The sequence below is a fragment of the Lentinula edodes genome (genome assembly GCF_021015755.1).
Source record: "Lentinula edodes strain Le(Bin) 0899 ss11 chromosome Unknown C8R40scaffold_16, whole genome shotgun sequence".
Taxonomy (NCBI): Eukaryota; Fungi; Basidiomycota; class Agaricomycetes; order Agaricales; family Omphalotaceae; genus Lentinula; species Lentinula edodes.
In genome coordinates this window covers 746,762-759,515 of record NW_025764322.1, presented here as the reverse complement: position 1 = coordinate 759,515, position 12,754 = coordinate 746,762, and the positions used below count along the sequence as shown (strand labels likewise).

General features: G+C 47.1%; 5 protein-coding genes across 5 annotated transcripts; 3 read left to right on the top strand and 2 right to left on the bottom strand.

Moving 5' to 3' along the window:
• Positions 1 to 441: 441 nt before the first annotated feature.
• C8R40DRAFT_1188464 (polygalacturonase) lies at positions 442 to 2,583 on the top strand (the record flags this gene model as incomplete). The annotated part of the gene is made up of 15 exons (XM_046233028.1): positions 442 to 861; positions 921 to 937; positions 1,002 to 1,016; positions 1,073 to 1,147; positions 1,203 to 1,251; positions 1,306 to 1,363; positions 1,436 to 1,503; positions 1,560 to 1,660; positions 1,720 to 1,760; positions 1,815 to 1,955; positions 2,012 to 2,142; positions 2,199 to 2,229; positions 2,294 to 2,355; positions 2,413 to 2,510; positions 2,563 to 2,583. Exons 1-15 carry the CDS (start codon positions 684 to 686, stop codon positions 2,581 to 2,583), a joined length of 1,086 nt encoding a protein of 361 aa, XP_046086850.1. The 5' UTR covers positions 442 to 683.
• A 1,161-nt stretch (positions 2,584 to 3,744) lies between these two features.
• C8R40DRAFT_1103347 (uncharacterized protein) lies at positions 3,745 to 4,119 on the top strand. Its single transcript, XM_046228022.1, has one exon. It carries the CDS (start codon positions 3,752 to 3,754, stop codon positions 4,013 to 4,015), a length of 264 nt encoding a protein of 87 aa, XP_046086849.1. The 5' UTR covers positions 3,745 to 3,751; the 3' UTR covers positions 4,016 to 4,119.
• On the top strand, positions 4,077 to 6,814 carry C8R40DRAFT_1265072 (uncharacterized protein). Its single transcript, XM_046233903.1, has 4 exons — positions 4,077 to 4,630; positions 4,718 to 6,025; positions 6,277 to 6,457; positions 6,487 to 6,814. The coding sequence occupies exons 1-4, from the start codon at positions 4,511 to 4,513 to the stop codon at positions 6,657 to 6,659; spliced, it is 1,782 nt and encodes a 593-aa protein (XP_046086848.1). The 5' UTR covers positions 4,077 to 4,510; the 3' UTR covers positions 6,660 to 6,814.
• Positions 6,815 to 7,350: 536 nt separating this feature from the next.
• On the bottom strand, positions 7,351 to 9,251 carry C8R40DRAFT_1170380 (glycoside hydrolase family 28 protein; the record flags this gene model as incomplete). Its single annotated transcript, XM_046231527.1, has 15 exons — positions 7,351 to 7,371; positions 7,432 to 7,529; positions 7,598 to 7,659; positions 7,710 to 7,740; positions 7,799 to 7,929; positions 7,994 to 8,134; positions 8,194 to 8,234; positions 8,282 to 8,382; positions 8,438 to 8,505; positions 8,562 to 8,619; positions 8,672 to 8,720; positions 8,772 to 8,846; positions 8,903 to 8,917; positions 8,979 to 8,995; positions 9,053 to 9,251. 15 exons carry the CDS (start codon positions 9,249 to 9,251, stop codon positions 7,351 to 7,353), a joined length of 1,107 nt encoding a protein of 368 aa, XP_046086847.1.
• Positions 9,252 to 10,006: 755 nt separating this feature from the next.
• Positions 10,007 to 12,246, bottom strand: C8R40DRAFT_194222 (VHS domain-containing protein). Its single transcript, XM_046234302.1, has 6 exons — positions 12,223 to 12,246; positions 11,943 to 12,163; positions 11,146 to 11,888; positions 10,399 to 11,088; positions 10,204 to 10,342; positions 10,007 to 10,143 (listed from the first exon to the last, which is right to left on the bottom strand). The coding sequence occupies exons 2-6, from the start codon at positions 12,089 to 12,091 to the stop codon at positions 10,077 to 10,079; spliced, it is 1,788 nt and encodes a 595-aa protein (XP_046086846.1). The 5' UTR covers positions 12,092 to 12,163; positions 12,223 to 12,246; the 3' UTR covers positions 10,007 to 10,076.
• Positions 12,247 to 12,754: the final 508 nt, after the last annotated feature.

Below are 12,754 nucleotides of genomic sequence, written 5' to 3'. Positions count from 1 at the left end.
ATACAACTTTGCCTGACTGCGCTTGTTTTACTACCCATTGAATTCTTCCGAAGTTTTGACTGACAATCATTTAAGTAAATCAAGAAGATTTTGGGAGGAGATAAAGGGAGATTGCTTAAATGAAGATATAAATTGTGGTGCCTGTCCATTCGAATTCTTTGAAGTTGGTGTGTGGTGCGTTGTTATTTTAAGCTCACCTTTTACCGCATGCAGCTTTGGATAAACATCGGAATTCTTTAAGGTCACTGGGATGACCATGTATGAATTTCCCTCGCTTTGGTACTCTTCATTGGCCATCATTGGCCCTTCATGTACATCTTTGTTCGTGCAGTTCTTTACATTGTCCGTTGCTTCGCGCAGCACATGCTTCTCCTTTCCAACAAATTCGTTCCCGCTCGTTTTTTCGCGGTCCGTTCATCATCCGCCCTCCTCCGTCTAGGCAACAACATTCTGGTGACCACCAATATACCGATATTACACACCGACGGGCCGCCTCGCACAGCAGGACGTCGTTTCGGTTCGTAGGAACTTGTAACTTGTCAGCATGGGAGGAAAGTAATCGCTAGAGAGTTGGAAGACTTGTGTTTCTCCGTGAGGTTCAGGCATAAAAACCCCTCTGAGATCATTCGATCTCTTCACTTCCTTCCCTCAAGTTGGATCTCCCGTAGTACAGACTATCAACGATGCAATCCCTCCTTGCTTTCACCATCCTCGCTACAGTTTTCTCTGGCGCATTGGCCAGTCCGACCAAGGTCGATACAGCCAAACGCGCAACATGCACTGTCGACAGCGTTAGCACTGCCTCAGACTTGACCGACTGCACCAGTGTTGTTATCACTGCTTTCGAGGTCCCTGCCGGTGGTACGTTATCTTCTGCGATCACAGAATATGGACGTCACTAAAAATGCATCGGGTTACAGACACTGTTACTATCAAGGTATGCATAATCTATTCCACGAAGACCACGCGGAGAAGCTAAAACTGGTTTTCCAATTGGGTAGGCCGCTTCTGGTGCTGTGAGTCTTTACCCGGATCATGAATTATCGAGATATTTCTCATATCATTATCATAGTCAATTGAGATGACGGGCTCTGTCGAATTCGCATTCACGTCCACTTCGGGTCCTCTCTGGACTTTCGATACTACAGTAAGCTCAATATTGCCATCCGCCCATTAAATTACTCAAAGTTTCTATTTCCTAGGATGCTACGTTTACTGGCAACGGCTTCAGCTTCAAAGGCAATGGCGAGCGTGCGTCTTCTTTCATTTGCTCCATACGGACTCGATTTGAATTATACCTTGTAGTTTACTGGGATGGAGAGGGAACCAGCGGCGGCACCACCAAACCTCACCCACTCATTAAGTACGTTCTCATTTTCCTTTCGTGCTCCGGTTCGGAGACTAGTACAACGATGATGCTGACTCGAAATAATAGATTCGAGGGTTCTGGATCGTTCACCGACTTGATCATTAAGGATTCTCCTGCACATGCTATTTCCGTCGGTAAGTCCTGTTCCTTTTCCGACCTCCAAGACGTGAGCAGCTAAAACGATACACAGGAACAACCGGTACCTCCTCATTCACCAACATCCTTGTCGACAATTTGGATGGCGCTTCTTTAGGAGCGAACACCGATGGATTTGACGTCTCTGCTAGTGATGTAAGTCCCACAATCACTAAGAAAAGAATGGTGATATTGACGCACATCTTTCTATGTAGGTCACTTTCAGCGGAAATACCGTTTATAACCAAGACGATTGGTGAATTGAAGTCAAAACTCCTGAAACAGTATCATTGCTGATAACTTCCCTTAGTGTCGCTATCAACTCTGGTAGCAACATTGTTTTCGAGAACAACTTCTGCTCTGGGGGACATGGTATCTCCATTGGTTCTATCGCCACCGGCAAGACCGTCTCCGGAGTGACGATTTCTGGAAACACCGTTACTGAGAGCATGTGAGATGATCACCCTCATAGTGTGTACCCATTGACTCAATTTTCCACTTGTATAGGTACGGAATGAGAATTAAGGTCGACAGTGATGCCACGGATGCCTCCGTATCAGATGTTACCTATTCCGGAAACACAATCTCTGCCAACGACAAGTACGGATTCCTCATCAGCCAGAGTTACTCTGAGGACTGTATGCGCGCTCTTACTCTCTTGTGCTATGCTACCTACTAATATGACCACGTATAGTTGGAACACCTGGAACTGGCAGCACAATCTCGTATGCATTTTTCTGACAACCTTCAAATATTTGTCACACTGACCATGTATTGCATTTGTTATAGTGACATCAACTTCACTGGAAGCAAGACCACGGTCACTACAAGTGGCAATTACCCTCGTGTCGGTAAGTGACCCTCGCACCTACGATAGATTTGTTCAGTATCAATTAATTACTGCTTAGGGGTTGACTGTGGTAAATGCACCGGTACTTGGAACTGGGCTGAGATTGACGCAACTGGTGGCGAATCCTCTGACCTTGTTCTCGGTGGTGGCGTCGTCGTATGTGCTTTACCGTTTTCTCTTTGTCGACAATTCTCAATCTTCTTTCCAGATTTCAGGTGGAACTTACTGATTAGATCACGAGGCCGTTTACTACCATAGTCATGAGTCATTTCGAGCTTCGTCGGAACACAAAAGGAGCTTTTCGTAGCACCAAGTAGTGTCATATGTAATATATGTATACCCCAAAAACATTTACCAACTCTCTGCCGAAGGCCTGAAGGCTCGTTGCTCAGTTTCGTCGGAGATGCAAAAAACTGATATAAGTAGGGGAAGTGAAGCGCAAGTACAAATGGCAATAGTCCTAAGCTGTCCCAAGTTGTAGAGTCTGAGACCAGCAAATGTTGGGGGATCATGGGAGTCCTATGTTTATTCACCAAAGATGATTCACATTAGTTCATATTGGGTGGGACAAGGCTGGGTGGGACAAGCTGCTTGGCATTGTGATGGCAAGGGTAAAAAAAAAAGCATTAGAGGAAAAGGTCGGGTAGAAGCAGGGGGAGACACATGCTGAAATTCGAGAGATCCCAAAAACCGTTGGGGTTTGTTTGGCATTGCCTTCTAGTGCCGTACAGCCGCTTAGCCGAACGATGCCGGATCCTATTATGGTGCTTGATTCACTATTGCGAATTTGTGCAGAATGTCTGATACTCTCATTGGAGTGCCACAGTGCAGTAAATTGCAGGTTTCCTATTTCAAATATGTAAATGAACTTTGGACGAAATGATCTCCGAGCTCTATATCTGGAGGGGGGCATAGTTGCAAAAACAGAAAGATACAGAGCATCAAGAGTAAGAGCAGATGGAAGCCACGAAGCATCATCGCATATCTATGCTATACATGCATCAAGGCCGTAAAATCGGATGCAGTGAGAACCTGGTGAGGACACGATAGATCAGATACATAACTAGCATGCTACGGCATGTCTCGGCTGTGGGGCTGTGCGGCACGAGAAGGTAATGCCAAACAAACCCCAACGGTTTTTGGGATCTCTCGAATTTCAGCATGTCACCGTTGTGTCTCCCCCTGGGTAGAAGAGAATGACACAGAATGACACAGAGTCCAAACACTGGAAGTTGGTGAACAAAATCCAGCACATATACAGGACATATACAGGATGGGCTTGTCACTTCAAACAAGAGGAATGGCTTATATATATAAGCATTGACCATGATCTTTCACTGCAAGATCTTAGCCTTGTTCTCGGTCCCCTACCAATTGCTACTGCTCCCACTGCTCCTATGTATATTCCTGTTCCTATGCATATTCCTGTTCCTATGCATATTCCTGTTCCTATGCATATTCCTGTTCCTATGCATATTCCTGTTCAATGGCGCAAAAATGAGGACGACGGTGAATGGTCAAGTGAAGAGCGAATTAAACGTGGGAGTGGCCGGAGTAACGGCAAAAAAAAAAACGGACAACTTGAATTGAAAAAACCAAGCTTGCTAGGCGTATCCACCTACCGTACTACCGTAGAGGGTACAATACCAAGTGATACTTGATTATTTTCTCGTAGTTTGGCTCAAGTGATTTTTTTAAAAAAAATATCATTTTATTGCGCGCGGTTTGGTGGGTGGGTGGGAGCACTTGGAGAGCTATTTATGGGACTTGGGAAATAAAGGATTCTTTCGGAATTTCTGCGATATCAAAAAAATATGACTGATGATAAGACTGGTTCAATTGGTATCGCAGAAACAAAGTCCAAGTGTTTAGCGCTAAAGTACTTCTGCCTATATCACGAGCCACCCCAAGTACTTGTATTATACATCATGATTCATGATTCCAGGCAATCCAATGTTTTTCAAGTCAATTTGAAACTGCTATGTGCTATGGGATCTTGGGGAAGTGCGGAGAGCCGGGTGGGGTAGGCTGGGGGTGGGGGTGTTTCACACAGTGTCTCTATTCGTGGTAGACGCGACTCCGACTCTCAGGGTGTGCGTTATATATATATTAATAAAAAGCACTGGGTGACATTGGAACTGCCGACATACCAAGAAATGAAAACCCTGGACGTCATCGTCGTAGGCGCAGGAATCGGCGGGTTATCCACCGCGCTTGCGCTCGCAGGGGACGGACATCGAGTGACGGTGTTGGATGCTATTAAGGAGTTTGCGGAGGTACGTACGCTGTTCCCACGGTTGATAGAAACGACTTGATCTCTAATCCCTCTCATCTCAACCCATTCACCTACCATACTCCCACAGGTCGGCGCAGGCATCCGCATCCCCCCCAACGCATACAAACTCGCCACCCACTGGGGTGTCGACTTTACCCTCATCAAAAAGGACGTCTCGAGAGGGAACCGGTTCGTGCGCTGGAACGACGGGAAGGTGTTGTGTGAGGTTGCTTTTGGGGGGAAGGAGAATGGGGAAGGAGAGGGTATGGAGGCACGCTACGGCGCCCCATACCACTTCGTGCACCGCGCGGATCTAGTCGAGGGTCTCCGGAGAACTGCAGAGGAATTGTATAGTTCCAACATAACCATCCACACCTCCACCCGTGTTATCTCATACGACTTTCACAAACCCGGCGTCCTCACCGCCAATGGGGAGGAGTACACCGGAGACCTAATCATCTCCGCCGACGGGATCAAATCCCTCGCGCGGGATGCTATAAACGGGAGTCCGATAGTTCCTGTAGACACAGGGGACGTGGCGTATAGGATCCTAGTCCCTGGATCAGCATTACTCCAAGACCCCGACCCCGGGATCCGGGGACTCGTCACGGAGCGGTGGGCAACACATTGGATGGGTCCGGAGGCACACGTGGTGGGGTACCCACTCCGAGGTGGAGAACTCTACAACATCATCATCGACGTGACGCACCGTACGGATCTCGGTTCCCCTCTCGGAGATGTTGACTGGGGAAAATCCACCGATAACACTGGGTTAATCGAGCGATTCACGGGGTGGTGTCCCGCTGTGCACCGATTATGCGGTGTGGCAGGGGAGTGTGTTAAGTGGAAGTTGGGGGAATTGGAGGAACCACTGGGGAGGTGGGTGGATGAGAGTGGGAGAGTGGGGGTGTTGGGGGACGCAGCGCATCCGATGATGCCGTATCTCGCACAGGGCGCGGCACAGGTTATGGAAGACGCTGCGGCGTTACGGTATGCTTTATCGTATTATCTCTCCGAGCCCTCTGCTGGCTCTTCCCCCTCCTGTATACCCTCCGCCCTTCACCTCTACCAATCCCTCCGCGCCCCTCGCGCATCCTACATAACCTCCAACACCCAGATCCTCCAAGAATGGCTGCATCTGCACGACGGACCTGCACAGGAGGCCCGGGATGGGCTTATGGCGTTAGGAGACACTGAGGAGAACCCGATTTTTTGGGCGAGTGCGGTTAGGAGGGATTGGTTATTTGGATGGGAGGTTGGGGCGCAGGCGAGGGCGTTGGGTGTGAGTTATGCGAAGGAGGGAGGGGAACGAGAGGAGGAAGGGGAAGGGAAGAGGAAGAGATGGGTGGAGATGGGGATTCCAAAGTTCCCACCATTACCACCGCCTGAGGCATCGGTGTATCCAGGGAAGAATTTGAGAGCGAAATTAGGAATGGCCGAAACTACTTGTTGACTGAGCCAAGCTATTTGATGACTAAGTAATTTGTACACCCGTCGGGTAGGGTTCCGTAACTTATTCAAATTCAAGTTACAAAAGTAACTAATTCATGTTACTAACATGTTACTTACATGTCATGTTAAGGGTGTAGGATTTTCAGTGTAACTAATTGTAACTAAGCAACACCTTGAAAACATCCTGTGGTTAAGTTTTCCAATCTTGACAAGACTTACTTGAAGAAGCTTCAGTTCGAACCTCATAGAGCCTCATCCCACACAAATCTTGGTGACAGTTCTGACAAGAGCGAGGATAACGAAGAGGATGAAGATGAACAGTCCAAAGTAGAGAAGGAGGCTCAGATGCCCAAGAAGCGAGGCCGAAAAAAAGCGAGTCATTCCATCTGCTTTGTGTTGTCGAAGAAAATGAGATCAACCTCGCATCTCCTGCTTTGCTGGCAATGATATCAGATGAGTTGCAGACTCTCTGTGATACCCCAGAGTCAGCCATGGCCTCCGGTTCTTCTCAACTACTGATCAGTGAAGAGGTGAACCGAAGGGATGTGCCAGTCAACTGGGAAAGCCTTGGAATATAAGTTACACTTAGTTACTTGAATTCTTCAAGTTACAAATAGTAACATCATATTAGTTACACTGTTTCTTACACTAATTAGTTACTGTTACTTACGCGTGTAACTAATGGATTCAGAACTTCAATGTTAGAAACAAATGTAAGTAATAGTTTGAGAATTAGTTACGGTACCCTACCGTCGGGGACAAACAACCTATTTGTTGGGGTTCTGCGAAAAAAAACGCAACACCAACGCGTACGTTGATCTTGGGTCCGGATTCTTCTTCGTCTTTGGATTGGCGACGTCCGCGTGTTCTAGGTCTTTTGGTATAGACGAACAGATAAATGGTCACAAGCACGAAACGGACGAACAACTCTGCGTAAATTTGGACAGTGTGGACAGTCTGAATGACTTGTTTTCGTATTTTGTATTTCGTATTTTGTACTGTATCATATTGCATGTATCCATTATGTATGTACCCTACCTATGGCCTACCTATCGATATCGATGTATCTGTATCAGTGTATCAGTGTAATCGTTCCAGTTTTCACTTGGAGTTTCAATTGATTTTTGAAATCTACGTTATTCAACGTCCAAACGCGTTCGAACATTCAGTCACCTGGCATTCACTGGCACCGGCTAGGGGAGTTCCAAGGTTGAAGATAAACAAATATTTCATATATCAGAATAAGACGTACGTGTACACGAGGCAGTATTAATAACTTCCCCCTGAAATCTGCGTAAGGACAGAAAATATCATGTCGTGATCATACAAGCTCATTCTCGAAGGACGTACCTTAGCTCCACCAGCGAGAACAATGTCGGAAGAGTCACCTCCACTTGCGACGAGCTCAGACCAATTCCAGGTTCCAGTACATTTACCACAGTCAACGCCTAAGTGCATGGACACGACGAAAGAGCTTGAGCAGTGGGTCGAATGAAGAACATCATAGTTAGCTCACCAACTCGTGGATAGTCGCCGCTCGTAGTCACTGTAGTCTTGCTGCCAGTAAAGTTGATGTCGCTGATAATCAGTCAGTTTAGAATTTCATTCTCAACTAATTCAAGGCGTACGAGATGATACTGCCGGTGCCAGGAGTTCCAACTGTCGGGTGTCGTATCAGTGAAGAGCGCAAACGAGAGAAATACTGCCAGGCACGTACAATCCTCAGAGTAACTTTGACTAATGAGGAGTCCGTATTTGTCATTGGCGGAGATTGTATTGCCAGAATAAGTGATATCCGATACAGAAGCGTCTGTGGCATCACTGTCGACCTTAATCCGCATTCCGTACCTGCAGACCGGGTTTAAAAAAGTATAACAGGGTTCGTGATTGGACACACACAAAATTAACTCACATGCTCTCGACCACGGTGTTTCCAGAAATAGTCACTGCAGACACAGTCTTGTCGGAAGCGATGGAACCGATGGAGATACCATGTCCACCAGAGCAGTAATTATTCTCAAAGACAATGTTGCTACCGGAATTTATAGCAATGCTGACGGTTAGTGGAAAGCATTAGCGAAAATTTCTTTCATAACGAAGTAAGTCACTCACCAATCGTCTTGGTTGTATACTTTATTTCCGCTGAAGGTGACCTGAAATTATTCTCAGTTTGTGACTCCCCAAGAATAATGCCTCTTACATCGCTAGCGGAGACGTCGAACCCATCGGTGTTGTGACCTAGCTCAGCGCCATCCAGATTGTCAACAAGAATATCAGTGAAGGAAGAGGTTCCGGTTGTACCTGCAGTAGGAATGAACCGTCAAGCAGTCAGCTACGACTCATGTGTGTGACATACCGACAGAGATGGCTTGTGCGGGTGAATCCTTAATGATGAAGTCGGTGAACGATCCATAACCCTTGAATCTGGTATTTTTCATACCGCGTGAGTTTCGTCTCATAACTGGCGCAAGCGAACTTACTTGACGAATGGATGAGGCTTGGCAACACCGCCGCCAGTGCCCTCTCCATCCCAGTAGACTATGAGCCATCTAATTAGCCATGTTTGTGCTTCTAAACTATCGATACACACGATCGCCATTGCCTTTGAAGCTGTATCCTTTGCCGGTGAAGGTAACATCCTTAATGCGAACTGAGTTAAAGGCAGATATGAAGGGAAGAAAACAGCGTACGTCAGTATCGAAAGTCCAAAGAGGACCGGTAGCAGAGGTGTATGCGAAGGAAACGGAACCTGTCATCTCGATAGACTGCCATCGACGTATTAGGAAGGGCTCAAAAAGCTATGTAACCTGATAATACTCACAGCACCCGACGCTGCCTGTGCACCGACGTTTCTTGTTAATACGATACACACATTGAATATTCTGGCTTCGACAAACCGAGATGGTAACAGTATCTACAAACCAGATAGACTTGTTAGCGACATTCCATTGGTAGGGGCTCAGAGACTTACCTCCAGCAGGAACCTCAAAGGCAGTGATGACGACACTGGTGCAAGCGGAAAGATCTGAGGCGCTTGACACGCTGTTAACAGTACAGGTGGAACGCTTGGCTGTTCCTGTTCTCGTTGGTGAAGCAAACGTACTAGAAAACGAAAACGTAGTCGCAAGAACGACGAAAGTAACGAGAGACTGCATGTCGGTGTGGAACATGATATAGATTTTATAACAGTTTGGAGGAAGGGGAAGAATCTAATTTTTTTTCCGACGCACTTTTAATCTGCACCTTGCGAGGCCGCCGTGCCTGTTGATCAAGAATGACCATGTTGATAGTGGCTTCTCCCCATGGTAACAGATATTTTCTATCATCATCCTGATTACTACCTGCAGGAACAGCGACAAAGAGAACTGTGCCTGGCTGGATCTTCGGGAAATTTGCAGGGAAGTCAAGTCTGCTCATCCCAGTTGAAGTTAACACTTCGCGTGAAAACGTACGGAACACGGGGAACAACGTTGGAGCATCCATTGAATATTTGGAATCCCCAGACCTGGCCAAAAGAGGGGTTGGTGTTCTGGGCTGTATGACCTTGGAAAGACCGCAGGTCTATCCTAGAAATGAACAAACTTCCCTGAACTGTCTCCTATCCGACACCGAACATGAAGTCTTTGTGAGTAGTATGGAATTCCAACGTCAATGCGGCGTGGATGGAATATTGCATCGATCTTTCTTGAGGCATTCCATATTAGTATCTGAAAGAGATCTAGAAAAAGAGGCAGAATATCTTCAATTTCCTTTAGAACCCCAAATCTCGAGTTCATACAGGAATCGTGGCCGATCATACAGAGATGGACAAACGGCTCTAACCTCCCGCCTTCATGACATATTACTGTCAACATGAGTGAACGTTTGTAAAAGCTCGCTCATTTCTCCAATGACGAACAAGTGAAAATGTACCAGAGCACGTAGATATATAGTACGAATATTGCGCCGTAATTTCCTTTCCTTATTCTTGAGCTTACGCGGTACGGAACCCAATATTACGAGGACCCAAATGACCTATTCCGTGGCCATCCTCCTCCGTACCCGTACTCCAAACTCCAATAGCTTAACGATCCCAGGGTGTCGTATCAGTCAGTATTTACCTTTCACAAGACATTACTCAACCTGTCCACGCATTCACCTAAAACAGCCCCGCTAAATCCGCAAACGGATCTTTCGCCTGTGTCGCAGGAGGTTGTGATGACATTGAAGAGCCATTTTGGGCGGGTAGTTGAGTTTGCATTAGCTGGGATGATTGAGACGACTGCATTGAACCCATCGCGTTCATGGGTTGCATTGTTTGAGGAGTCGAAGGGGTACCTATCCTTGCTACACCCATGCCCATACCCATATTTACGCCCACAGTACCACTACCTGCGGGACCTGAGAAGTAATTCGGCGTATGCGGCGCCGCAGGAGCTGGGGAAGAATTCCGTGGACCGACATTCCCGCTTGGGCCGAAGGGAGAACCATATCCTAATGCACTGTTCATGCCCATGCCCATACCTGCCCCGCCCGTCCCATGCATCACACCAATCGGCGGAGTCGAAGCAACAACAGGAGCAGAACTGGGGGAACTATAATTCGGAGGTGTAAATGTCGAAGGTATCGGAGGTGTCGGGGTTCCGACATGCATCCCTGGTAGTCCAAGTCCTATCCTTGATTCCATCACTGGCATTGCGTTTGACATAGGATGGGATAGACTCGATAGACTCGATAAAGGGGAGGGTCTGGTTGCAGCCGGGGCGGGGGCACCAAAGAGACCCATGAGGTCGCCGCCACTGTTTGATGTTGCCGTGGTGGTGTTTGTAGGTGTTGATATAGTTGCGGAGGTACCGTTTGTCGAGTCATCGAAATCAATCAGAGATAGTCCTGTACCAGCGGAAGCAGAACCGGCATTGGATAGTTCAGCGGGGATAGGGTTTGCCGCGAAGCTGTAATCGCCCTTTTTGAACGCCTCATAACGGTTGAGAACGGTGTTGATTTGGTCGTTCATTTGTAGGAACGTATCTGTGATAGTGACGATGAGAAACATAGCCTTACAAAGATATATAAGGTACCATCCACCTAATGATTCGGAATCATGACTTTCTACATCCACTTCGCTCGCCCATTTTTGCAATTTCGGCCTCGCAGCTCTCAAGATCTCCGCAACCTGATCGTACGCATCACCTTCAACAAACTTTTCGCCTCTTTCCATATCGACGTTATCGAGCATCTCATTCATCAAAACGACCTTGGATTCCAGCTTGTTGATCTCATGCAACGCTTGCGTTTTATAATCCGGTTTGGCTTCAGGGTCGGCACCAGCAAGAGATTTCATGAGCTCTTGTGCAGCAGCGAGATCCCGGGGTGTTCCTCGCCTGATAAGTTCTTGCAGTTTCGCAGATTGTGCTGCACGATCTTCCTCCTCTAGTTCGACCGCCGACTTGAGATTCGCGTTCGCAGCAGTCGGCTGTGACTGACTCGGCCTAGCAAAATCTCGAAATCGATATCCTTTGAAAGTCAACAGCCGATGCATATCCCTTATATTACTCAAGTCTTCCTTCCACCTGCTGTCTACACAGATTCCCTCCTTCCAAGTGTTTATAAGCTCGAGGATCCGTGACATGATAGCATTCGGATAAGGAGGAGGACGCTCAGGAAATCGGCGTACGAGTTCGTTGAGGAACTCCTTCGTGGATATTTGGAGATGAAAAGGGTATCCGCATGACTGCACCAAGGTATCTAGCAAAGAAAGAGCGAGCATAGAGATGTGAGGGTTCCTGTTGTTGGCTAAACGTGCGATGGTCATCGCTGCTTCTCGAGGACTACAATCGGAGTGTTAATCAGTTAAGGCCGTTAGCAAATAATTGGATACGCACGTATTGGCTTTCTTGTTATTGATGTACTCTGCCACTTCAATGTGGGCTGCATAATTTGGTTCATGCAATGATGGATCACAAGCACGAGTTATCAGCACCTCCAAAGGTGATACCCGCGTCCAGCTTGAAGTTGTTGGGCTTTGGAGCATTGTTGACGGATAGTAAGAGAATATCCGGCTGCAAAGTTACTGCGACGCTGATAGATTGAGATCAGGGGTAGCCTAGATATTATAAAAGTGAGCGAATCCAAAGAGCAAAGGAAAGACAAGCAGATATTCACCAGCTTATAATTATATATCACCCGTCAACTCAGGTCAAACCTTACCGAAGAACTTCGAAGATGGATGTGGGTGAACAAACGTAGCAAAACAGTCTCACGGTCCGGCGCACGTAGGCGGGCATGAATGCCCTCCCTGTGCGAATGCCAGCCAACATGAGGTTATCCTTTTGCATTCAACCGCATGTCGGGATGACATTGATCGTTGCAGAAAACAGACATTGCGAAGAACTTATTCTAACTCGTTCTCATCACCGATACCAGGCAATTTGTCAAAAGATCCTATGCTGTATCTCATTCCTCATTTCAACTAGTGCACATTCTGTCACCGGATACCTTTTCATGCGCAAGATTCATACTAGGAGACCACCACATGTCATTCTTGGACATGCTATTCTACCAAGCTCCCTGATGATACCAGACGGATGTCGCTATTCCGCTTGGTCACTGAACCCACGGGACAAGTATCACCTGTGGTTGGAAACCCGCCGTGATGGCGGGAACACTAAGATGGAACTCACACAAGGGCCAAGTA